Raw genomic sequence first — 27,215 nt, 5'->3', positions numbered from 1 at the left:
CAAACCCAAGATACATAAAGTCACGGTTTGCAATTTCCAGACTGGATCAATTTTGCGTAGTTCATGTCTCAGAACCCCTCTGTCCCAGAGTGGTCTTGGAGTGCGAAATCTTCAGGTGATAGAAGGGAAAACAAATTCAACATCTCAAGCACATCCATGCTCTAGCCTAGAAGTTCCCTAAGGTGCTTGGGAATCTATGAAACACATAGATACCACGAGTTTCCAACTACACTCTCAAAACACTAAGTTTAGTTTGAGTAATGCTTATCTAATAACCAGCTTATGAGAATTTTGTTTGGTTTTAATTAACCTCTGCTTCAACAGATCTAACCATACTATTTGCCTCTAACATTAACAATAAAGTTTAAAACAGGGGTTGGCAAACTTTTTCTGCAAAGGGCCAGACAGTAAGTAGCTTGGGCTTTGTGAGCCACACCATTCCTTACGTAACTACTGAATTCTGCCCCTATAAAACAAAAGCAGCCAGAGACGATTCAACTTGCAGAGGAATAAGTGTGTCAATGTCATGAAATACTTCCCCATTTAAAAACGTAAGAGGGAGTTCCCATCATGACTCGGCAGAAATGAACCTGACTAGCATCCATGAGGACACAGGTTCGATCCCAGGCCTTGATCAGTGGGTTAAGGATCCAGCATTGCCATGGTGTAGGGTGCAGATGCGGCTCAGATCTGGCATTGTTGTGGATGTGATGCGGCTATCGCTCTGATTAGACCCATAGCTTGGGAATGTCCATATGCCGCGGGTGTGGCCCTAAGAAGACAAAATAATAATAATAATAATAAAATAAAAATGTAAGAATCATTCTTGGAGTTCCCACAGTGGCACAGGTGGTTAAGAATTCGAATGCAGTGGCTTGGGTCACTATGAAGGTGCTGGTTCAATGCCTGGCTTGGGAACTTCCATATACCATATACCATAATGGTGTGTGAAGCCATTAAAAAAAAAAAAGGAATCATTCTCAGCTTGTGGCCCTACAAAAACAGGTGGCAGGCAAGACTGGGCCCACAGTTAGCTGACTTCAGCAGAGTTCAAGACCAAAGACCTTGGTTCAAAAGGGAAGGAATGAGACTATTTGCCCACAACTTCATTCTTTTTCTACCCTCACCTCTTCCCCCTTTCTTAAAAAAGGCTATTTAGAACAAAATAAAACAAACAGGAAGGAAATCTCCATCCACTTTATTTTCCAGTTTCTTTCCCTGCTCTTTCTAACCTCAAGAAGGAATACAAAATACAGTAACCAGAATCATCAGAATTAACAGAAATAAAACAAGTAATACACTGAAGAAAGTAAAACGCTTGTCTGAGAAAATTTCAGGCATCTTGAATTATTTTACACATGCCTCTTATGCTACTTTATTACTACTCATTATATCTTACCTTTCAATGCTAAAAGGGCAAGGGGAATAAATCCAGACTACTGCTAATCTCTAATTCATCTTGTGGAAAGTAAAAGACAATCTATTTACTTTAACCTGACCATATGCTTTTCTCAGAATAATAACTATATCCATTTTAAAAAAATTAATGTCATTATAGCAACCTTCCATTTTTAGCTTCCAAATGAACAAAATCTACCCTTGTGTTTTCTGTAACATATTGCAATGGGAACCCTAAAAATGTAAGTGAATTTTGAGCAGCTAGAGAAAGGATACATTTCAATCATCAAAAGAAAAAAAAAATGCTAGTTATCCCTTTGAGTATTAGACTTAAGCTGTTTGATCACTTTCTAAAATGCAAACTGCTAACTAAGGGTATAAAAAATAGGCCTTTGGCTAGACTACAGCCAAGGCGGTTTTCAACTGGGTTGATTCTTCCCCTGGAAGACATTTAGCAATGTCTAGATACATTTTTGATTACTACAAGTCAGGGAAAGGTCTTTCTGGCATATATTAGGTAGAGACCAGGGATGCTGTTAAACATGCTACAATGCACAGGACAGCCCCCTACACCAAAGAATCCAGCCCCAAATGTCAAGAGCAAAGAGTCTGTGAGGCAGCCAAAGGTAGAGTATGCACAGGTTCAAACTAGTGTGCTTCAAGGTTGATCTCTTCTTTAGATATATTGAATTTATAAATTTAACATAAAATATTTACTGGATACCCACTTTGTGCAGGTCTGCATAAATGTATGAATAACATTACCTTAAACACAATGTCTAATAGAAAAGCTACGTTGTAACCCCAAGAGACTGAGTTAATTCAAAGCAAATGATTTACCTCCTCCCCATCACAAGGTAAAGTTAGCAAAATTCAAGCCCTAGATCTGAACTCCATTTCAGTGCAATTTACCCTCGAACCTGAGACATTGTTTCAGCCTTAAAAAATGGAAGCTTTGGAATAAAACTTATAACTGAAACAGAAACCGGTTTTAGCTAAAATGGTCTACTTCCTCTTCTGATCAACCTGCTAATCACAACTACAAAAAAGAAGCAAAATCCCCCCTTTAGAGTTCCCTCTCTTCTCTTTAGTTCTGCATGTACCATAAAAGCTGATGCTACCAGGAACTTGCCCACCAAGACAGAAGGCGCCAAAAATGCACTAAGGCCTTTACAACCCAACAACCAAAGGCTATATCCCAGCTGTTGAATAGCCTCCCATTTTTTTTTAAAGATCTCCGAGTGAGAAACAAAGGAAAAGTAAGATCATTGGGCTCAAAAAACTAAGAGCGAAGCAGGGAATCAGCAGCAGCTACTGAACCACTCCTAGGAAAATCTCAACATTTAGTCCAGCCTGTTGAAAAGGCCAACATTTTAACAGTTCTCACCCAAATCGATAGCTGACTCAAAATAAAAACAAAAAAAGAAATAAAAGTGGTAATTTCAGTCAGTGTTTTACTCACAGCCCAGATAGCCTTTAATACTAATTAATGAGTCACAGAGAAAATCCTTTTCAGATAAAGAGGATTGCAACATCTTCCAAGCAAAAGGAGTTGTTTAGGCCATGATAGCAGTGCTGATCTGGGAACAACACATTCACAAGTCAATTAAAAAAATAATAAACTTAAGCCTTCAGACCAGATTCAGTCATAAGTGTTATGCCCCCTTTGGTGTATAGGAAAACATTTGAGTCTTAGTGACACATACATGGCAGGAGGAGTCCTTGAAGACTGCTGGACTCAGGAGAGGGTGGAAGACACCAGCCTCTTCAGGGGCTTTACATTCTTGCACTCACTCCTCCTAAATCCTTGGTTGCCAGCATGGGTCAAGGTCAAAGTTTCATCACATCCCCAAAGTCCCAAATCTCAAACAGTATAACCCCCCAAAATGAAACCTTCTTCTATACACCTGCAGAAACCCTAGTAACAAGTGCTAAAGGTTATAAATAGAGTGCACTGGGGTGTGAGAAGTGGGAAAGACCATGTTTTTCTATTTATCATTCTTATCAGTCACAGATTTCTGAAAGCAAGGAAAAACAACCAGGGAGTTTACACCAACTTCTATTAAACATATACGATACTGAACTCTTGGGAAAAAGTATTAGAGGTGTAAAGTGTTTTACATATTTTTATGTGTGTATTATATTTTCACTGTAAAAGCTGAAAAAAAAAAAAAGGCATAAAAGTCCCCACCCACCAATGTCTTTCAATCAAATACTTAAAGACATTTACATATTCTCACTTGATAAATATTATCTGGGCACAAAGATAAAATCTGAACTTCCCTTTCACATTTTCCATCACTCTCAATCTCTGAACTTTCAAGGATTAATATTAATCCCTATGATCATATACTATACTAGTGACTTAAAGATCATTTGTTATACAAAACCTGACTCACTCATTCTCCAGATCCAAACACAAGACATTAATAACACATCCTATTACACACAATCTAGATAGTAAGTAACTTGTAAAATCTGCTTGTAGGAAGTGATGAAGAATTTCAGAAAGACCCTAACAATGTTTCTCCTTTACATCTGGTCAAATTCTTATAATATTACCTCAAAGGATCTTTAGGGCATGAGGTCCTGGCCAGCCTCTCATTCGGAGTCAAATTTTTATTAATTTTTCTAGCTGAGACTTATTAACCCTGAAATATACATACAAGCTAAAACAGACAAGGCCACCTGTTACCTCAAGATCTCAAAGGAATTCTTCCCAGAAGCACAGGGGAAAGCCTTCCAAAGGACCTTCTCAGAGGCCAGCGGCTGCTTCAGGGTGGGAAAAACTGGAGCACCTGGAGCTGGGCCCATTTCCACCCTAGAGTGTGGCCAAGCGGTGGAAAACACAGACTTGTGGGAGGAGGGAGAAAGAACAAAAGCCAGAATTAACAGTGGATAGATTGCTCTCAACCGAGGACAGTTTTAAAACATATCTTGTTCACAAGATGGACCAGATACCTTACTGAAGTTTTCATATTATCTGCAAGACACTAAAATGGACAATTCAGAGGAAATCAATTCCCTTCTAAAGAAATCATTCTACTAGACACCAAAAATGATTTATAGTAACTGACTAGCTTGGCTCTCTCTATTAAAGTTAAGGAAATCAATACCCAAACTCATCAAAGGAATATAATATAGTACAACCTAGTTTTGCCAAGTTTGGTGTTCTCATCAGATTAAGGTTGACATAGGAGTTAGAAGTAGTAAAAAAAAAAAAAAAAAAAAAAAAAAATCAACTCAAATGCTGTGATGCTATACTGCATAATGGTTTTCATTACAATGTTTAGCTCTAACGGGACTTGGAAGACATTCTGGGAGAGGTATAAATCTCAAGCAGTAAATGTTTCATAAAAAGGAGTACATTTGGTGGTCTGGAACTGAACCCGCAATATCTTTGAGGTATGCCTGCACCATATGACCCAGTAACTGTACTCCTGGGCATTTTTTCATGGGAAAATGAGGATTTATATTCACACAAAAAAACCTGAATGGGAATGTTTATAATGTTCATAGGAACTTTATTCATAATAAACTGCCCCAAACTGGAAACAACCCAGATGTCCTTTAATAGGTGAATGGTTAAAACAAACTGCTCTATCTATGGACTACTACTCAGCAACAATAAGGAACAAAAGAAAAATGAAAAGATTATACCAACAACAAAAAAAAAAAAAAAAAAAGAAGAAGAAGAAGGAACAAACATGTAACAACCTGGATGCCTCTCCAGAGATTTAGGGAGTGAAAAAAGCTAATCCCCAAAAGTTGTACACTCTATTATTTCATTTGGCATTCTCAAAATGACAAAATTATAGAAATTGAGAACAGCTAAGTAGTTGCCAAGGGCTAGGAAGGGATGGGGACAGAAAGAAGCACTTGCAGCTCTAAAAGGGCAATCAGTGTAAGGGGTCCTTGTGGTGATGAAAATGTTCTGTATCTTGAATGTATCAATATATCAATCCACAGTACAGTTCTGCAAGATGTTACCACTGGGGGAAACTAGTAAAGGATCCACGTGATCTTTGTGGATTATTTCTTATACTTGCATGTGAACCTATAATTATCTCAAAATCAAACATTTATTTATTTTTTTAAGGTGCACACACATGCACACACAAGCACATTCATTAGGAAGGCTTTGTTTCCTTAAAAAAAAAATTCATAAGCTAAGGAGCCACAGAACAACTCTATCTTATACACAGACAAGTTGGGGCCTCTAACAGGATGCAAAGGATTACTAAGGGGCAGTTGGGCATAGTGGCTAAGAGCTTAGACTCTAAAGGCTGCCTGTTCAAATCTCAGCTTTTAGCTGTGTGACCTTAGGCAAGTTAATCTCCATGTGCCTGTTTCCTGACCTACTGAGTGGTGGTTTTGTGAATGGAGTTTATCATGTAAGACTAAGACACACAGGCAGGTATCAAGCACAGATGAGTTAGGCTTACAGACATTTATCCGGTCCACCTGTTTGGGGCTTCAGTGGTTCGCCAAAACTAAATCAACGAAGGTGCCTTCTTGCACCCAAAATTCAGTAATGAAAATCTGAGAAAGACAAACTTAGGTATAAAAAGTTCCAATTCCAAACCCTCTTTCCTCGTGCACACAAAACAGAATACACACAGGGCCTTCTCTCCCAGCAGTCACTGTCACTTTCTATTAAACGCTTTATACTCTAAGCAGAACTTTAGCCCCTTGATGAAGACTAGGCCTGAATATTAAAATGCTGGAATTAACTTTGTCCAAAATTTCCCAGTAACCCAATGATTTACTCACTTCTTCAGAAACAGTAAAATGTCAAGGTTGCCAGAGAACCTCAGCCCCAGATGTTTGCATAAATCATTTCCAAGTGATCATCAAGCCAAAGCCAAAGGACATTACTCCAGATAACGTTTTAGGTAAAATCTATCAGTTTTTATGATTTTTTTTTCCTGTAATGGATAAAATTCTAAAGATGGATTTACCGGGAGAGAAAAATCGTAATACACTAAGCCCCCAAATTATACAACATATAAAACAAGACTCGGAACTCCTCCTGTGCTCTGGCTTCAGAAGGTTTACCCTTTTTTTTTTTTTTTTAACTGTTTAATCCAATCTCATCAACAAGCACTGGACAAACTCTAAACTCAATATTTAAAGATATCCCATAGTGCTAATCTCACTATATTTTCTCTATAATACTACCCCAAACCAAATGCTTTTAAATTTTTTAATACATCTGTTCACACCCAGATTTGTAGTATCGTTCTCCTGCTCTGTACTGATGATACCATCCACAAAGGGGGGTCTTTTTTCACTTTCATAATAACTGAGGTAAAATTACTAGTCTAATTTCATTAAACTCAAGCCTCTTGTCCTAGCATAGGACAAGAACAAAAGGCAAGACTATTCTTTGGTCATTTAAACAATCGCACACACACACAAAAACAAAACACCAACTTGTTCACGTCCTACGTTTCTCTACCCTTGAGCCAAGTAATTGACAGATAAGCGTCTCAGGATTTTGAGTTCTTCACGTTCATTCATTACAGAAGATACTACACAATACCCAGTATTACTAAAATCTATGGAGCGTACAGGTCACCGGAAAACAACTTGAAACACACGCGGCGCGACAGCCCCCCAAATAGAACCGATCATCCCTGTTTGCTTATTTTTAGTAACTTTAAATAAAAGACTTAAGATGGGTCGTTTTCCCAACTCCTTTGACAATTTGACCGCTGGGCTCAGGACTGAGCGCCCCACAGCTTCCGGCCAGAGTATAACAAGCGCTTCCTCACTAGGCTCCCTCTTCTGCTCCAAACAAACACGATGTAATAGCTGAAGAATGACGACACTAAAATCAACCCTACAGATTCACATCTAAGAGGTCTGTAACACGAAATAAACTTTTATTTCTCAAGAGACAGCGGGGATAAACAAATAAATGAAACACCCAGATGGGGTCTGTCTGATCCATTTCCGTGACTGGGTGAGCGAAGGGGATCAGTGCAGCTTAACCCTGTGTGTGCCGAGGGGCTACCATAGCCCGTGAGCTGTCAGCAAGCGCTGCGCCTGCAAGGGAGCGCCTCACGCCGCGCGAGTTCACCGGCCAGCAGGTGACCACCCCAACAGGCCTGGGTACGAGCACAGGAACACGGCCATTTCCTATGAGCACGATCCGGCCACCGCATGCTGCCTAGTACTTTGTTAACTCCGCGCGCCCGGGAGGGGGTGGCTCCGGGATCGCGGTCACCGCCGTCCGAATGCTGCGGAGCGGGGGTTGGAGAAGGATTCATGCCTCCTCCAGTTCGGCCTCGCCTAGCCGGGGCGCGGAGCCCCGGCGGGAGAGAGAGGTCTCGTAGCAGTGGGTAACTACGGGCCCCCATGCCTACTCTCTCGGAGCCCCGCGCCCTCGCTCCCGGTGCTTACCTGGGGAAAGGAGCCCTCGCGGCGCGGGCTCTTGGGGTAGTCTAAGTGACCCCGGTCCAGCATCAGGTAGAGCGAAAAGATGACCACACAGAAGATTGCGCTGCCAAACACGGTGAACTGGCGGCTCAACTTCATTTTTCCTCGATAGACTCAAGGCCAGGGCACTGTCCTCACTAGGAGGAGGAGGAGGCAGACACCGTGGACTCCTGGAAGCGGCCGCCGGAGGCTCTCTGCTCCCAGGCTCGTTGTCCCCGCGCTCTAGGCTGTGGATGCGGGTCCCAGACGCGGTCCGCACCTTATCTCCGGCGCCACCACGCGCCCTTGGCCTTCGCCCCGGCCTGCCGCCCTCCCGGGGGCCGGGCGTTGCTCCCGAGGCGGGACCTGCCTGCAGCCCGGAAGGGGCCCGCTAAAACTTAATCTCGACCTCAGCGCCGGCACCCGGCAGGGCGCGCAGGGCAGGCAGAGAAAAGGTCGCTGTCTGGACTTCCTGCCACCGTCGCCCCGACCAAGTCGGCAGGAAAAGTTTTCTCGATTAGGGCAGGTGTGTCCTCTTCACCCAGGAGGTGCAGGCTTGGAGGCTCTGGGGTCGGTGGCGCGGAGCTGGGTCCAAGGAACCGTGGGGAAGGAAATCAGGTCGGGAAGAGCCGGGCCGCACAACTTAGCGCCGGGACAGCCGGGCCCGCCCCCGCGGTACAGCCCCCGCCTCCCGGGACTGAGCCCCTTCCTGCTGCCGCCGCCGCCGCCGCCGCCGCCGCTGAGACCAGGCCGGCGTGCACCCCGGGAGCGGGGACTCACGGGTCGGGCAAGAGTTTCCTCCAAGCGCGCGTCCACCAGCCGGCTCCTCCCGCCCCCCGCCGACCCTTCTTCTCCCTTCTCGGACCCGGGCTGCGCCGGGAGGGCGCAGGGGGCGGGCGGCGGCGGCGCGCGGAGGAGGAAAAGGAGAGCAACGGGAGGACCGTCCCCGGAGAGAAGCCCGCTCCAGCTGCAGCCGCGAGTCCCCTCCCTCCCTCCCGCTCCGCAAACGCGTAGATGGCGGCGGCAGCTGCGAAAGGAAACGCCGGTTCTCCAGCGCCACTCGGTGCTCCTGCACCGCCCGCCACAAGCAGGAGACAGCGGCGGTGCAGTGGCCGCTGGGTCAGTAGGCGCCCGCAGCCCGGGAGCTGAGCAGGCAGCGGGCCCCGCCCCCTCCCGACGCGCCGGGATGAGGGGGCGGGCTCCCTGGCGCCCAATCACAACGCGCCGCCCGCCGGCCCGCCCGGCGACGGCCTCCCGGAGCCCCTGCGATGGGAAGACCTCAGACGGCTTTTGTGACCTGGGAGGGAGTGTAGCCGGAGTTGCGGCCCTGAGAGGCGGTGAGGCTGTGCAGTCCGGGTTCTGCTGAGCTTTCTCCCCACTTCCTTTTCGCTGCCCAGTTTTCCTGTCCTTGATGTCCCGGGCCTGGCGTGTCTTGGACGGAAACTCGGTGAGGAGAAAGAGAACGGGGCTGCGAATTCTGTTCAGACTAATCTTTTACTCCATTGCTGTTGGCAACTTCTGGTGAAACCTGAGGGAAAGGAGCCTGCAGAAGGACCCTCCAGAAAGGTGTAGAAATCTGGCTACAAAATCTGTGAGGGGAGCTTGAGAAGTGATGCTTGTGCCGGTTATTGATTTATTTCCTCAATTCCAAATTCACCCTTTTTCACTGTACTGTGAAAATGGATCTGGGCCTTTGAAAATAAGTTTTCCTTTGCCAGCAGGGGCTGGATCTTTGATAGGAGAGGATACTGAAGAGACATTACGGGAAGAAGGGTGTTTTCCTACGTGGTGTTGGTAGGCAGGCTCTTGCAGCAGCAAATCTGGCTTTTTTCCAGTGCCAAGCTCCTATAGTGCTCAGGGACCAGCGATTTCCTTCCATGTCCCCAGCTCTAGTGATTTTTATGGTAAAGGCCCTGGAGAGAGACACTACCTCAATGAATAGCTTTCTGGCACCTTAGAGGCAAAATGTGTAGCAAGTTCCAGGCAGTCAATTTTCAACAAGTTCTGCAGGTGTGGCACCACAGTGACTTCTCTGCTATTCAGTGAGCCAGGCTGTGCCCTCTCCAGGACTGTCTGTATCTTTGCCGTGGGAAGGTTTGGGGAAGCTCCTTGAGAAGGCTATCTCCCAGCCTAATGGTTATTATAAAATTAGCTCCTTATACCTGCTATTTCTGTATTCTCGAGGGGTCTCTTCTCACTAGTGAATCTCATTACTCCAAAACCCTGTTTTATCTTTTTATTAAGTTTACCTGTAGTCCCAAGAGATAGACTTAAAAAGACACAATTAGGAGTTTGCTTTGATTGGGTCTTTGGGTTTGAGTTTAGTACTGAATTCCTTGCCGAAGGGATATAAGACACTGGTGATTCATGCTGTAGGAGGCATCCCAGTTAACCTGTAGCTGATTGTGATGAAGTACCAAGTGCCTTAAAGCACCAAATGGCAGCTACAGTGGCCTCTTAAGGCTGTAAGGTGACTATAAAGACTATGGTGTGAGAGTGGTTCTTTTGAGTTCCTTTGAATGCTTACAAAGAGAAATGATAAGCACATTTTAAAGGAACCATTTTAAAGGACGCTCTTATTGACTGGCAATGAAGTGATATTGCTGAAAATCAAACACAAAATTACCGAATTACAACTACTGTTGAATTGACAGGTATGCTAAGTTTCTCCTGTAAAAGCTAGGGACTTGTTAAATGATAGAATCCCCAAACTTGGGATGGATTAAACCCAGGTGAAACTGACAATCTAGAACCCCCCAATTCAATCTGAGCCTCTCTTACTAGTGGAAGTAGCTTGCCCTCTAGTTTCTGAGGTAGGCTTCCTCTGCTTGAAAACTCACCTGGGGCAGATGCCTTAAGAGGAAATTTGCATTCTCCTTAAATTCCGGATAGGAGTTCCTATCATAGCACAGCAGAAACAAATCCGACTAGGAAACACGAGGTTGCAGGTTCGATCCCTGGCCTCGCTCAGTGGGTTAAGGATCTGGTGTTGCCGTGAACTGTGGTGTAGGTAACAGACAGGGCTCGGATCTGGCTTTGCTGTGGCTGTGGCGTAGGCCAGAAGCTGTAGCTCGGATTCGACCCATAGCCTGGGAACCTCCATGTGCTGTGGGTTCGGCCCTAAAAGGCAAAAAAAAAAAAAAAAAAAAAAAAAATCCATGGTAATCAACCTGGACTACCAGTATACCCACAACGAGAACCAAATTCCAGCATGCTCCTGGTGTATAGGTACACCCTATGATGGAGGAAGATGTAATTACACACTAAAATAATTTCAAGACTTTGCTAACATAAAGGCAGAAACCTGGCAAATGTGTAGGTGTGGATTCTAAACCTGTTAGACCATGGTGGATAGAATATACTACTACAGTGAGCCAAATTTATTGTTATGGTGTTAATTATATGTTAGCTCATGCAGCTAGAGGTGGTTCTAATAGCTTACTTGATTGATGGAAACTTGGACTAATTGATTGCCAAGAGTTTATGAGGTTGAAATGCCAGAGCTTCCCTGACATAATATGGAACAGGAAATCAAAAAGCCTAGGGAAATATTCTGTTGGAATTATATGTAATATGCATACCCTTCCCCCAAATGTGTTCCATGCAAAGACACTCCCTGCACTAAAGAATTGAGAAATACATTAGTGAGAAGACAGGCATCTTCGAAAATCTCTGTGGAGATTCACCTCTGTAGGCCATGTATGACAATAAAGGATACCACTATTGAGGTAGACTCACTGATATCAGTAGGGATAACAGGATCCCAGAGTAGCAGAAGCCAAGCAACACTTAACCGCCAAAGATAATGTAGTCCATCTGCCTTATTAAAGGGCAACAGGTGTGTACAGGCAATCATACTGCGTTGGCCCACAAAGATGTCCTGTGGGCAAAATATATAGGCAACCTCATGGAGTACTGCTTGATATTTATTAAAAGTAAAAGTTCTAAATCAGGTAGCTAAAATCTGACCTGAGTCACCACAATGGACTCTCACTTAGTTTTTAGACTTATATCAGTTCACAGACCCGGAACTCGTTGATTGAAGTTCATGTACGTTTTAGAAATGATCTTGCACCATTGCTATAACACATGTTACAAATGTTCCCTCAAGCCTGTCCCAAAGAAATGTGATGCCATCTGCTAGAGTGGCAGTACATTGGAAAAAGGAAATATGGAGATATTTTGAGGAACACTAGACATTGATCTGAACTGATAGGGGCAATTCCTGGGGACACAAAACAACACTGTGGCACTTTAGCCAAAGCTGGAGTTTATCTTGGTCAGTATAGATGAAGTTTTAACTTGTGTCCAGCTCATAACTGGTTGTTGTTCACTTGAACCACATACCAACTGTGTGGTTATTTTCTCAGTTCTAAAATTGATCATATTCCCACTTTGGTTTTATTTTCCATGAGATAAGGACCATTATGGTAGGAAGACCTAAGTGGGTACTCCTGGAACTTTCACACTCTTCCAAGATAATAAATCAACTTTGTTACCACACCTAAACTCACAGTGCTCACCACACAACAGGGCAGTAAATCAAGAGATGAAGTGTTAGGACAAGGAATAGAGACTTTATTCAGAAAGCTGGCAGACCAAGAGGATAGTGGACTGTTATCCCTAAGAACCATCTTGCCTGGCTTCAGATGTTGATTTCTTTTACAGAACAAAGAGAGGGAGGTGAGGAAGTAAAATTTTAAAAGGCAATATGTTGTTGCAAGTATTTCCTTGTTCCAATCAGACTCTGGAGAGGATGTGTTAATTTCTTTTTTCCTGCAGCCATTTACAGGTGGACCTGATCAGGATGTTTCCTGTGAGCTAAACAAAAGTATTTTAAGTTCTAACCTGACAGACAGTGTTTCTAGAGGAGGGCCATCATGTATACTTTAAGCTATAGGCAACATTCCTTTCCTGGCTAACTTATAGCAATAGCAATAGAAGACAAATGTTAATGTAAAAGAAACAGATCCAGTATGGAGTCAGATTTGTTTTTCCTCTGTTACAGTGTAACCACAAAAGACTTGTAAAAAGCAGGGGCACTGATACTTATTACATTTTCATTTAACTCACCAGTTTGGCCAGTGCAGAAGTAAATCTTGCAGAATGACTGTGGACCATTATAAACTTAATCATGTGGTAATTATAATTGTGGCTGCTGTCCCCAGGTGTAGTTTACTGGAACAAATCAACACAGCACCTGGCATTTGATATCTGTCTTCTCTATACTTATTTATGAAGTCCACCAGAAGCAGCTAGCTGTTACTTAACAGGTCCAACTGTTTGGTACAGAGTCCAGACTCATACTCTCACCACTTGATAGGTCAATAAATCCAGAACTGAGTTATTAGAGCAAGGGATAGCAACTTTATTTGGAAAGCCAGAAGACTGGAAAGATGGTAGACTAGTGTCCTAAAGAACCATCTTTCTCAAGTTAGAATTCAGGCTTATTTTATGTAAGGGAGGTGTTCTTGGTTGTTGCAAACTTCTTGGTGTTGGAATTATTTGTACTTTTAGTTGTCCACATAGGTCAGGTCACCATGTTCCTGTAAACTTTCAACAAAACAAATGGTATTCTCTATTCTACAACTTTTTATCTCTAAGTAAATTGAAAAGTGTTATACCTTTAAAGGTAAGAGCCTTGAGAATGGGCTAGTCTGTATATTTCAGGCTACAGGCAACATTCTTGTAGCAAAAGCAATAGAATACAAAGGTTACAGTAAAAGAAACAGACCCAGTATGGATTCATATTTGTTTGCCCCAATAACAAGCACACATCCATAGCATTGCCTCAGGGACACATCAGTTCTTCTTAATATAACCTATCGAAATGCTGATCATCTTGACATTCCATAAAATATCACACTGGTTCATTTTGGTTGTTCATAATGACAACATTATGCTGATTGTGTCTGATGAGTAGGAAGTAGCAAGTATTTTATACCCCTTAGTAAGATTTCTTTGATCTAGAGAGTGTCAGATAATAATCAGGAGTGTGAAATGACAGCTCTGTAGTGATTCTGGCAAGGGCCACACTTCATGGGTGGGATAAGTTCTATGATGATACAGGCTGTACAAGGGAAAAGTCACTGAGAAATCCAAGCAAATGGCATGGACTAGAAATTATAGGATTGGAAAAAGGAATGAAGTGATTGCCACAGAGACTAGGCATACCAATCATGTAGCTGTGGAAGGAAAGCAATATCACAGCTAGTAGAAAAGGAGTACTCTAAACCCCAAGAGGTCAGGAGTTGGGGGAAGACTCATAAACTTCTTTTGTCTCTCACCTCTAGGATACCAGACCTGGTATCTCAGGTAACCAAATGTCCATTCTTAACTTGGATCCTAAATCCCTAGATCTTAGGACATAGATCCTTAGTCCTTAGATCCTAAACTAAGGACTGTTAACTTTTCAGATGGATGACGTCCACCCATGATGACAGAACAAGCTTAATTTTCTGAACATTAATATTTTCCCCCCAGCCTGATACTATTGTCAATTTCATGTGTTCTCTATTTACCAGCTAAGAAAAAAAATTCCCTTGTATACTTTCCCCAGACCATAGTGACTGCTCTGAATTTGATTGATTACTGAATCTATCACTCCCTGCTGACCCTACTGCCAAAGATTTAATAGATGTTGCCTTGGACACTGAAAAATCAGACCTTGACCCCCATGTCAGCAAAATGCTGTTGTTGAAATAATAAACCTATTAGCAGAATCTAGTTTACCTGGAGCAGTTTGTACTGTAAGGGATAGGCTGGTTGGCTGTGATAGCCAGATTGTTCTCCTCAGATGCACTCCTGCCTGCTTTGCAGGAATAATTTAGCTGTAACCAAGGAGTTTGTCTATCAAAAGGAACATAAAATTGACTCACCCCATCAAATGATATTAAACATTCCCAGTACAGTTTATGCCCCTAGTAAGGATCTTCTTCTGTGGACATCAGACCTGTACTTGCCTGACAAAAACCAGTCTGAACTCTGTAATACAAATGGTTTTAGACAATCATATTGTTCCCGACCTCCTGCAGGCCAATCAAGGTAAAATATATTCCAATACCATCACCTATTGCTGCACTTGGATTATTGAATCAGGAAAGGTGGCCCAATCTATCTCCTAAGAGAGAAAGTAGCACCTGAGAGGTACTTAGCTGCTTGGCTCTGGCTGAGAGCCTGTTTGCAATTTATCCTTCACATTAGTCCGATCATTCTTGGAGTCAGAGTCATGGTCACTCTCATCTGAGACAGCCTAAGACGAATAGAAAATATCCGGTCCAAGCACCTGCAGTTAATCAGAACAGTTAATTTGGTCATTTAATTGGGTGGCCTAAACTCCTGAAAATAACTCTTTCTTGGATACATGAAAGGTCAGGGATGGAGTTACTTAGGCACAGCTCTGCTGCCACATGACTTTACATGGCTTTACATATGCAAGTCTGACCAGAGTCTCGATGGAAACCCTAAAGTTCCTCCTCAACCAGAAGGAGATAAGCTTCTTCTGAGGAGCTGCCAAGAAAACTGGCAAAACCCATTTCTCATTCATTTCACTATTTTAACTGAACACAGGACTTCCCATATAACTTCATCTTCCTTCACATACAGCTGCAAGCTTCTGTGAAAGTCTACAAACTGCCTGGCTATAGTTTAGATGGCTTCTCAGTAGCAAATCATCACTCTCATTGGGTTCCTGCAGATCAATGTTGTTCAATAGGGCTAGAGATGTGGGCAGGTGACACCATGCTGGTATTGTTTTTGCTGTGTAAGTAGTAAATTGTCTGAATCCAGTTGAGTCTGTGGTCATCTTAATGGCTGAATCTCTCGAAGTATGTCAAGCCAGTCTAGGACCTTCAGTAGTGATCCTTGTGGTCCGTTAGCCTCCACACTGATACTTAGGGGCTGCTCAGCCACTTGTTACTTAGAAGGGTAGGATCTTCTGAATGGTGAATAAAGCCAATATAATTCAGGGGAAAATACTGCAGAAAAATAGGAGTGAGGAGAAGAAAGTCTTTGATATACTGGGGCAAGCAAAGGCTGTAGGAATGAAGTGGAGAGAGATTGAGGACACAGGAAAAAGAAGAGTTAAGTAAAAGATGGAGGAGGTAGAGAAGGTGCACTGATGGTGATCAAGAGCTCTGATGGAAAGAATTACTCTGGAAAGGCAGATGTCCCCCTTCCTCTGAGACCAAAAAAGCCTCCTCCCTATCCTTTTCCCTCATGGCCTCCCTTTATCTTCTAGTCTATGTCTTATTAGGTCTCTCATCTTGCCTTATTGTCACCACTTTTCCAATATCCCGTTTGTGAAATTTTAGTAATTTCAATCACATATTCTTGCCTAAAATCATCTGTAGTTTCCCAGCACCTTCAGGTTTCATACTAAATTACATTGGTATGGATCCTAAATTCCTTCACGTTGACCTCTGCCTTTCTTTCTTTATTTTTTTTCAAAAATTCTATACAATTTTTAATGGTTACTTTCCATTTATAAAATGTTGGCTATATTATAAAATATTGGCTATTGTCCCCATGTTGCACAGTATATCCTTGAGCCTATTTTTTTTTTTTTTTGTCTTTTGTCCTTTTAGGGCCACACCCATGGCATATGGAGGTTCCCAGGCTAGGGGTCTAATCAGAGCTATAGCTGCCAGCCTATACCACAGCCACAGCAACGCCAGATCCGAGCTGTGTCTGTGACCTACACCACAGCTCATGGCAACACTGGATCCTTAACCCACTCAGCGAGGCCAGGGATCGAACTGCAACCTCATGATTCCTAGTTGGATTCTTTTCTGCTGCACCACGACAGGAACTCCCATCCTTGAGCCTATTTATACCCAGTAATTTGTACCTCCCACTCCATCACTCCTAGGCTGCCCCACCCCCACTACTTTGAACCACTAGTTTCTTCTCTGTATTTGTGAGTCTGCTGCTTTTTTGTTTTATTTACTAGTTTGTTGTGGTTTTTAGACTCCACATATAGATGATATCATATAGTATTTGTTTTTCTTTGACTTATTTCACTTAGCATAATACTGTCCAAGTCCATCCATGTTGCTGCAAATGGCAAAATTTTGCTCTTTTATGGCTGGGGAGTATTCCATCGTGTATATATATATTTCCACATCATCTTTATCCATTTATCTGTAGATGGACACTTCAGTTGCTTCCATGTCTTGGCTATTTATTGTAAATAACGCTGCTACAAACATTGGAGTTCCTGTATCTTTTCAAATTAGTATCTTTGGGTTTTTTGGGGTATTTCCCCAGGAGTCTGACCTCTGCCTTTCTATACAGATTTATCTCTTATCTCATTTTCATACACAATCTTCCCTCTAGTTATGCTCTCCAACTTAACTTCTTTCTGATGGGCCTAGCAGACAGGGCTATGTCCACCAGCAAACTCCTATTCATTCCACACAAGGAAACTCAAACACCATCTCTCTATCTCTTCTAATATTACCAGGTACTTTTTTTATAGCTACTTATCTCGTAGTCTGTCTGGTTCTTATCTCTCCACTGTCTAATGGTGGGTTTTTAATCTTCATCATTATTCAGTTTATCCTGAATGAGCACATAAGGTGTTGGATCAGAGGCAGATTTCTTTTTCTTTTCTTTTTTTTTTTTTTTTGTCTTTGTTAAGGCTACACCTGCAGCATTTGGAGGTTCCCAGCCTAGGGGTCGAAGCAGAGCTGTAACCACCAGCCTGCACCAAGCCACAGCAGTGCCAGATCCGAGCCATCTCTGCAACCCACAGCTCACAGCAACACCGGATCCTTAACCTACTGAGAGAGGCCAGGGATCAAACCTGCGTCCTCACGGATGCTGGTCAGATTTGTTTCCATTGAGCCACAACAGGAATTCCCCAGAGTTCTTATTATCCCATACTAAGTCCAAACTGTAGGCTCCCCTCTCCCAGCTGATCCTAGGCCTTACTCCTGGGATGAAGTGATAAAAGCCAATGGAAGTTTTCTTACATGAGCGGCCAGATACTCTGTAGATAAAGGACAAGGAAAGATGATTTTTTTCTGCTTATAAAGGTAAAGGAGCCAGGTGTCTCTCTCCTCTCCTGAAAGGCCTCCTTCTTACTCCAGATGTCTTCAAGTTCCAGGGCCTCATTCCTAGTTGAAATTTAAATAACTGGAAAGATAACACTCCAGTCTTTTCAGCACCTTTAGAACTAATCTAGGTGCCTTTCCCAGGATATAATTTTTTGCTTTGGGGAAGATAAGAGAGGTTTTATTAAACCTTTGGCTCTTAGCTCTGTCATTAGGGAAACGAACAGCTACAGATCTAATCCTTATGGTATGAGAAAATGCATCTAGAAAAACTGAAAGTAAACATTATCTATAGTGAATCCACTTCTGTGGCTTAGGAGGCTAGAGCTTCTTATAGGAACACTGGGGGGAAAAAAAAAACAGGGAAATTTTATTTTCCCATTTCTAGAAGCCTGCATGAGGGAAGGTCCTGTGTCATAAGGATTTCTTCTGATTCCTTCCCCAGGGTCACACAGCTTTTGTGATTTGGGGAGAGTTACATAACATCTCCAAAACTCCATTTTCTAACATTCCGCATTGGGATGATAATAGCTGTTTTTCAGCACTTGCTCTAGCATTACAAGAGGTTACAAATGACGTTAGGAGAGCATTCCCCAGATGTTTTCCATTTGCTCTGGAAAAGGGAAGGATGGGTTCCATGAAGGGGTGAGGAGGATAGAGAACACTTGGAATAGTCACTATGGGGAGTAGAGTCCACATAGATAATTGCACAGCACTGATTTGTTATGGAGTGGATCTACACTTTTTTCCCTCTGGCTTTAGAGCCCAAGGAAGTGGACTCTGAGGATGATCCATGCAGGGCCCTTTCTACCAGGACTCATGAGCAATGGCCATACAAGGAGTGCTCAGGGCTGAGAGTATATCAAACTCTTCCCTTTTTCCTGCCCATGTAAGTATATTTTTGCAAGTGGAGGTTTGTTAAAATGAGCACTCAATTTCATCTTGAATAGGAAAAGAGCCTGAGGTGAGGTTTCTGGAAAATGTGAGGTCCAGAGCCATGCTTCTGGAGATGAGAAGCAGGATATCCATATAAAAGCCTCAAGTTATATCTGGTAATAATTGGAAAATCTATCTTTTCCTCTGTCACCTTCTTAGTCTTTCTGAGATATTCAGTTGCCTAAATACATCATATCTGGTGTGAAAGTTTGGAAGTGAGTAGAGACAAAGTTCTAAGAACCTTAGAAAGTGTTATAATTATGATTGCATAAACCAATAGAGGATGGAGAGTTCAATTATTTCCTCTCCTCTACCTATGTGAAAAGCTCTCTGTCAAGGGCCCTGGGCATCTCTACGTGTTATTTCGGGGTATGCCAAGAATGCAGAGCCCAGACTACTCTTTACTTGGATTATTTCTCTGGGTTGGATTTGCAACAAGCAACCAAATACTATCTTCTCCCAAACAAAGAGCAAGCTTGCAGTAAATTCCTCAAGTTCGCTATTCCTTGGTTGTCTGAAAACCACTGTATATGTGGCACCCACTTAGACCTCATAAGATTTAGGGGGCATGGGAAACTGGTGCCAACATCATGCCAGTGCTGATTTGACATACTCCTTTGTCTCTAATCCAGGCATCTTCTGTTTACTGCTGGCATCCACGAAACAGTAACAGGCCCCAGACTCTTCACAGATCCTGAAACCACTCACCTGCCTAAGACTGACAACGTTGGCACAATTTCAACCTCCCTGTGCCTTTCTTCCCGGGGAAGGAAGCTGAGAGGGGATGAATCAAGTAACATAATAAACTTCTGAGAAGGTAAGGGAAGGAGAGCTAAAGGAAGAATGCCTTTTTTTTTTTTTTTTCATAGTCCTTCTCATGATTTGAAATTATTTATTGACTTATTTTAGGTCTGTCTCTCCCAATGGAATGCAAACTCCTGGAAGTCAGGGACCTTTTGATTGACCTCTATATCTTAATGAGTAAAGTAGTGTCTAGCAATGTTGAGGCTTAATAAATATTTGTTGAGTTAATCAACAAATTATCTGGGCCCTGAGCCACCAGTTGGGCTGAATTAATAGTACTCATAATAGAAGTCTGTTTGCTCTTGAGCTGCGTTTACAACTATTCCTGTTGTCTTTCTGAATCAATGCCAAATCTCTGTGTGTTTTTTTGAAAGTCCTTTAAAGAGAATTTCACTCCCAGTTATTTTACCAATCACCTTAATCACTAAAGGATGTTCAATATGGGAATAGAAATAAATCGACACTATATAGTCAGTGACCATTCAATGCTAGGTTCTAGGCACCTAGATACTTTGCTTGTGTTGCCTCATTTCATTCTCACAACTCTCAAGCTTAGTATACTGATATCTGTTTCATAAGTAAGTATATGTAGGTCATATATATACAAAATAGATGTCAGTACACTAATATATATAATATAAAATATGTATAATATAAATTATATATATTTATATTTATATATATATGAAAGGGAACTTAGATACAGAGAGGTTGACTACTTTTAGGATGCATAGCTACTAAATGGTATAGCTTGTTTTCCCTGGTTTAAACACCCCTCCTCTGTTTGTTTCGCATTCTGTGGAGTTGTAATACTTTGAACCTTGTGTTACAGTGAATTGATTTTCCAAAACAGTATCTATATCATGTATATCAGTCAGGGTTCAGTGTGAACAAATAGAAACAATTCTAAGTATTTTAAACAGGAAGGTATTTCATAAGAGGGTGCTTACCACATGCCGTATCAGGATTGGAGAAGTGAGTTAACCGACTAGGCCTCTAAGGATGAATAATTCCAGCACAACGCAGGGTTGACCTATCAGTGAAGCTATTACTGCTGAGTAACATAACCCTGTGATAGAAGATAGAGTCCAAAGCTTACTGCTCTCACAGCTGCCACAACTGCTTATTGTCTTCCAGGAGGCTGAATAATGAGCCACGGAACACTGCCCTAGAAAATGCTTCCATGACTTTAATTCTAAGAGATACAGTCAGAAGTGGTCAGGAGAATGCCTCAACTTCTCTTAAGTTTTCTAAATCTTGCATGAGTATATCAAATTGATAGGCCTAATTTATTTCCACAGCACTAAGTCAAAGGAGTCTAGGTAATGTTTTAAGCTTCCAGTGTCTGCATTATAAAAGCCACCATAAGAGAAGAGTAGAATGGACACTGCGTGAACCAATCTGTAGTATTTCCCCGAGGCAGTATTTGGGGAAATACAAATACTTATACAGAGAGAATGGGTTAAAATGTTCAAAACTGACTCTGTCCAGGAAAACCTATATGATGTGATTATTTATTTGACCTCCAAACTCCTACAACTCAATAGCTATGATTTATCCTGGGGACAAAATTCTATATGCACATTAAGCCCAATGATGTATCTAAATGTACACATATCAGAGATGAGAAAATTATTCGTGATGTGGATCTTCATTTTCATTTTGCTATAGCCCTCTGTTTGTTGACACTATTACTGGCATGAATTTTCAGAAGAGGAGGCTTATTTCCATCAGACCCCAGGCCTTCCTCTGGATTTTCTTTGGCACTGATTTCTCATAGGCCAACACAATACTCAAATAGGAAGGGCTTAACAGTTTAGTTCTCTGAAGCGTCAAAGATACTTAGCACATCCAGATATTTTACATGGAAGTCCCAGAGAAGCAGAAAGATTTGCCCAAGATCTCCTGGAGACTAGACTAGAAGCCAAGTTCTCTGGCTCCCTCTCCAAAGCTTTTTCATCACACTGTAACTAAGCCTGTTAGATTGCATGCTTCCTAAATACAGTGATATTGTGTGTGTGTTTGTATGATTCCATTTATATCAAATTCAATTACAGGCAATAATAAGTGATATTTTTAGGGAGGCATCGTTACCGTTAAAGTATAAGGCAGAGCAAGGAAGTGTTAATTATCAAAATCTGGTTTGTGGTGGAGGTGAGCAGTTGTTACTGGAAAAAGGCACATGACAATTTCTGGGGTGATAGCAATGTCTAGGAAACTCAGTTTTGTAGAACCCAAGCTTTTTTTTTCTTTTTTAACCCAGTATAGTGTATTTGACTTCTTTGTTTTTAATAACACTTAGTTTTAGTACTCACTCTATGACAGGGCCAGACTAAGTGCTTTCCATAGATTTCATTTAACTCTCGTAAGACCATTGTAGTAGAGGCACTATCAGCATCCCCATTTTATAGATGAGGAAACTGAGACACAGCCTTTACTAATCTGTCCAAATCCTCAAAGTTAGGTAGCAGAGCTAGTATGAATTCATCTGGCCTCAATGCCAGGTGCTTAACTACTCTGCTGATGCTAGCCACCAGAAATTTGGTGAGTCAATAAATTATAGACCTATTTTTTATTGTTACTTTACAGTCATAAAGTTATAGTTAAGAAGACCATATTAATAAGAGAAAAAATCTGGGTGCAAAATTATGGACATACACAGAACTGTGATTACATCTGTGTTTAAAATATATATGCATAGGTAAAGACCGGAATATAAAACTCTAAGTTAGGATGATGAAAATATAGGTGCTTTCCTCCCTCTTCTGTTCCAAATTTATTTTAAAGTAGCCATATTAAATTTATAATGGGAAAATATGCTCTAAAATAAATTTCCTGTTTACTTGAAACATAAAATTTCATTTCCACTCACTTCTCTCCTGCAGCTTTGTGTAATCTTTTAGAAGCCTCTTCTGTTCAATGGGTAACTTCATTATTAAATTGATGGCACCGGATCATTCTAGCTATGCAAATCACAGACCTATAGCCAGCTGAGGAAAATATGGATAAAAGATTACATTAAAAATTAAAGCAACGTGTGGAGATGTGGAGATATGTGCTTACTATTATTTCTACATATTTAATATTTATGCAGTTACAAAGCTAGTCAAGACAACTCTTAAATCTTGAGTCATATTCCTTTTGCCCTCTGACATTTTTGACCTTGAACTGAGAAAGCCAAATAATATATAAAAAATTGGCTGTGGGAGAAGCATTTCCTTTGGCCTATAAATGATAAATTCTCTTTCTTAGAAAGTGATCTCATTTCTTCCTAGCCTTTGTTTATTTTCATTGCCTTGTTTTTCTTTTTTCTTTCTTTCTTTTTTTTTTTTTTTCTTTTCCTCTGCTATATTCTGATCACCCTTGAAAGCACTGGGCTTTCAGTCTTCCACAGTTTGGTTGTGTTGTTTTCTGGTGCTGCTGCTGTGATGTGTTTTCTGTCAGAGGAAATTTACAGGCACATTAGCCTACTTGACAGGCACAATGAGGCACAAGGCTCTCCTAAGGAGAAACTACCACGTGCTGTGGGGAGGTTTTCTCTGTCTCTCCATCTAACCCTCCCTTTTATGGCTTAGTACACCACCATGCTTCAGATACAAATCCCAACCACTTTTGCTTATAGGTCTTGCCTTGGATCCTGGATTTAACTCTCTGGTACCTAGTAATAGCATTACATTGCTTCTACAGTAATTAATTCATACATCTCCAACAGTCTGCTGATAGCACTTTGTGGATAAAGCCCATATCTTCATGCATAGCCATATAGATACCAAGTAAGCAATGGGTGGGAACCTTTTTTTCCAATGGCAAGTCATTGACACAAAGAGGGGAAAATAGCATCCAAGAACTATACAGAGGAAAAGCATTATCATCAAATTTTATGGAGGGTGTTCAGAGAGAAAATTCTAAAACACTTAATTTACTTTTCTCAGTGTGTCATAGAAAAATGGTCAGCAAGAATCAATAAAACTTATTAAAAATTCAAAAATAGAAAATGAGATATAAATGAAAGGGTGAACTGTTTCCTTGGCATATTCCAAATAAATTAGAATATTACCCTAGAGCCACTGGGGAACCAAAGGCCTGTGTATTTGCAGTTTCATATATATTATGCTACCCTCAGGGAGTAAATTTGCTAAGATAGAGCGGTTCTGGTACATTCAGACCTTGACTTCATGCTAAGCAATCTCTTCAATTTAAAATTTTCCATGCCTTTTAAATGATTTTTGAAGGGTGATTTTATTTTGAGAACATTCCCTTTGTCCTTGGTATGTTTGACTATAAGCATGTGACTATGTACCCGACAGAAATCATTTAGAAGAATAGTCCAAAATCACGTGTAAGTTTCTTGCCAGTCTCTGCCAGAGAGCAGAGATATTTACCAGGCCAATCTATAATATTGGCCTGAGGTGCTCTGTTATTGAATGAATAAATAAATGAATGAACCTTGCATTATCTAGAAACTAGGAATAGGTAGTTTCCTGGTAGATTTATTCTTTACAGAGTTAACTAGGAACATTCTTAGTTGCGCCCTGTCCTAGTCCATCCGGCTGCTATAATATAGACTAGGTAGCTTATAAACAGCAGAAACCTATTGCTCACACATTCGGAGGCCAGAAATCCGAGATCAAGGTGCCAGTGGGCCATCTTCCTGGATACACACTTCTCACTGTGTCACTATGTGGTGGAAGGGCCTGGGGAGCTCTCTGGAGTCTCATGAGAGCATGACTCCCACTCATGAGAGCTCCACCCCCATGCCCTATGCACCTCCCAAAGGCCCCATCTCCTTTACCATCACCTTTGAGGAATTAGAATTTAAACATGTATATTTTGTTGAAAATGAAATATTCGGGCCATTATAGGCTGCTTCACCTTTTCCCCTCTTTTTGGGGGCTGTGCTCTCTCAAAGGTTTCCGTATAGCTAACTGCAAGTGAGCTCTCACCTATGCCCTCTGTCTCTCCCCATCCTTAGAAGGACAAAGGAGTTTTTCTCATTCCTGGCAGCCTCATGGTCCGTTGAGAGACTGACTCATTCCTTAGATTCCATCAGAGTGAGAGTGGACCATGGATTCCTCTCTTTAGAGTGATTCTTCCTTGTCCTTTTTTCTGCAGTGGCGGTGGTTCTCCCTTCTGCCTTTTGCTCCTCTGTAATGACTGTAAGGATGAGGAGAAGGACCTATTTTCCAGGTTGTCACATGACTAGAGGTCTTTCCAGCTAGTTCAGAGCAATGACTACAAGTACCACCAGTCTTGCCCACTGTCTGGAAAATACAGAATACTTGGAAAGCAAGAATTATCTTTATACAAACAAAACCAATATGCCAGTCAGACACTGGACTTTATATATAGCCATTCTGCATCTAAATATCTTTAGAAATAGGATTCATTAATCCAGGGTGATTTAACTAAGATTATTTCTGAAACAGGAGGCCAATTTAGATAATATCCAAGGTGTCTTTAAACTCCTTTTTTGTTTTGTTTGTTTTTTTTTTAACTGAAAAGTCATTAAAACAATGGATACATTTTCATAAATAATATAAATTTCTATCTGCATCTAAACCATTGGGAGATTTCCTCTAATTTTAACTCTGAAATATTTTAACAAATGATCATCAAATACCTACTCTGTGCCAGGTAGGCACTATTGTAGGTGCTGGAAATACAGCATAATGTGTATATTAAACCTTCAATGTGAAGACTGCATATAGACACAGAGAATTCCTCAGGCTCTAATGACTCCATTCATACTTTTTGTACCCGCTCACACTTTAAATTTTACTCAGGTGAGCTCTCCAGATCGTGGGTTTCACTTGCCTCCCTGATCCCCTAAGACTAAACCAAGACGTTAAATCCCTGCTATTTTATCCCCAACCCCAACCTAGTGGATGCATTTTCATTGGGATGAGTGTATCCAGGAGGAGAATTTTATCATCTCCCCAAAGTTCTGAGGAGTTTCCCTTAGTACCAAGAACTCTTAACTGAAAGTCAGCAACCAGGTAGATTAACCAAAGGACCCTAAAACATGAAAGCATTTGCCAGTCTGGATGTCTTCATTCATTCATTCATTCATAGCCATCGGGGGAGCTGCTACAAGATGTATAGAGAGGGGAGTTCCCTTCGTGGCACAGTGGTTAACGAATCCAACTAGGAACCATGAGGTTACGGGTTCGATCCCTGCCCTTGCTCATTGGGTTAACCATCTGGCGTTGCTGTGAGCTGTGGTGTAGGTCGCAGATGCGGCTCGGATCCAGCGTTGCTGTGACTCTCGTGTAGGCCGGTGGCTACAGCTCCGATGAGACCCCTAGCCTAGGAACCTCCATATGCCGTGGAAATGACCCTAGAAAAGGCAAAAAGACAAAAAAAAAAAAATGTATAGAGTGGGAAAATTACTCACTTGGAAGCCTGGCTGTCAAAGAAAATCCAAACCCAGGAGCTTTTCTCCTAAGAATCCCTATGACATTTTATTCTTTAAATAAATCTTTTCTTCCTCTCCTTAGGTGAGAGATTGACATTTTAAGATCAATCATACCTCTGCTTTGCAGGGTTGGTAGACATAGAACACGATAAATGGAAATTAAGCAAAATTTCCATTTTTTAAAAATAAAAATACTCAGAATAGTTATATTCTAACTCAGTATCAAAGTGGGATGCTCTTCCCCCAGGGGTCATTCTCTACTATGGTTATCTCAAGACCTTCTCATGTCAAAATTTCAGCCTGTTTTGTCTAGAAGAACCAATCTGTGGTTTTCTTTTTGTTTTTTGGCTTTTTAGGGCCGCACATGGAGGTTCCCAGGCTAGAGGTAGAATTAGAGCTACAGCTGCCAGCCTATACCACAGCCACAGCAGTGCAGGATCCGAGCTGCATCTGTGACCTGCACCACAGCTCACAGCAACACTGTATCCTTAACCCACTGAGGGAGGCCAAGGATTGAGCCCATAACCTCATGGTACCCCTAGTTGGATTTGTTTCCACTGTGCCATGACAGGAACTCCTGCCTGCTGTTTGCATAGCAGCAGAAAGCAAAGGAATTTCATGCCATCTTTTTCTCCATCCTCGACAAGGATATTCTAGTGCTTCTGATATAGATAGTCACAAGCAACTAGCTTTTCCAGCACCTCCCCATCATAGGATGTTTCAGCTTGTTACTACAGGCTATAGTTAAATGTTTTCCTCCTGTTTATAGTATTCTTGTTCACAGTGGTCTGGTTGCAATTGACTAGTCTCTCTAAAAAGATTTTTTCAGTGTTTTTAACTAATTTAAAATAATATTTGTAATTATTAAGGCTCTCAGGCCATTCAGTGAATTGATACACATTTATTGTGAGCCCACTTTGTGCCAGACATTGGAGGAAGTGCCGAGAACCACAGAATTCTAGGAATCATGCTAGATGAGGTCAGGAGGTGCCATTCTAGGACCAGCCTTACCGTGATGTGTGTGGCCTGAACAAGGCTATTAACCTCTGAGATGCCAGTTTTCTCACCTTCAAAAATAAGGGTGGACAGAGCTGGTTTCATTTCAGACCCTAATATTCTGTGATTACTACTGGTTTGGTTAACTCATTGCCCTGGAAACCCAGTGGCCTCTCCAAGGTGAAAGC

The 27,215-nt window shown here is 41.8% G+C and overlaps 2 protein-coding genes across 2 annotated transcripts in view; one reads left to right on the top strand and one right to left on the bottom strand.

Moving 5' to 3' along the window:
• The window catches only part of MAN2A1 (mannosidase alpha class 2A member 1), a 177,348-nt gene extending 168,339 nt beyond the window's left edge, over positions 1-9,009 (bottom strand). Inside the window, exon 1 of the mRNA XM_003123823.6 lies at positions 7,807-9,009. Coding sequence (XP_003123871.4) covers positions 7,807-7,941 — 135 coding nt within the window. The 5' untranslated portion in view covers positions 7,942-9,009. The remainder of the gene's footprint in view (positions 1-7,806) is intronic.
• The window catches only part of PJA2 (praja ring finger ubiquitin ligase 2), a 355,790-nt gene continuing 337,608 nt past the window's right edge, over positions 9,034-27,215 (top strand). Inside the window, exons 1-2 of the mRNA XM_021085401.1 lie at positions 9,034-9,268; positions 19,445-19,629. The gene's annotated coding sequence lies outside the window, so the exon portion shown is untranslated. The remainder of the gene's footprint in view (positions 9,269-19,444; positions 19,630-27,215) is intronic.

This window comes from Sus scrofa, chromosome 2, assembly GCF_000003025.6.
Source record: "Sus scrofa isolate TJ Tabasco breed Duroc chromosome 2, Sscrofa11.1, whole genome shotgun sequence".
Classification (NCBI taxonomy): domain Eukaryota; kingdom Metazoa; phylum Chordata; class Mammalia; order Artiodactyla; family Suidae; genus Sus; species Sus scrofa.
Note: the sequence above shows the minus strand (reverse complement) of the source record. Positions and strands in the feature narration are given on the sequence as shown.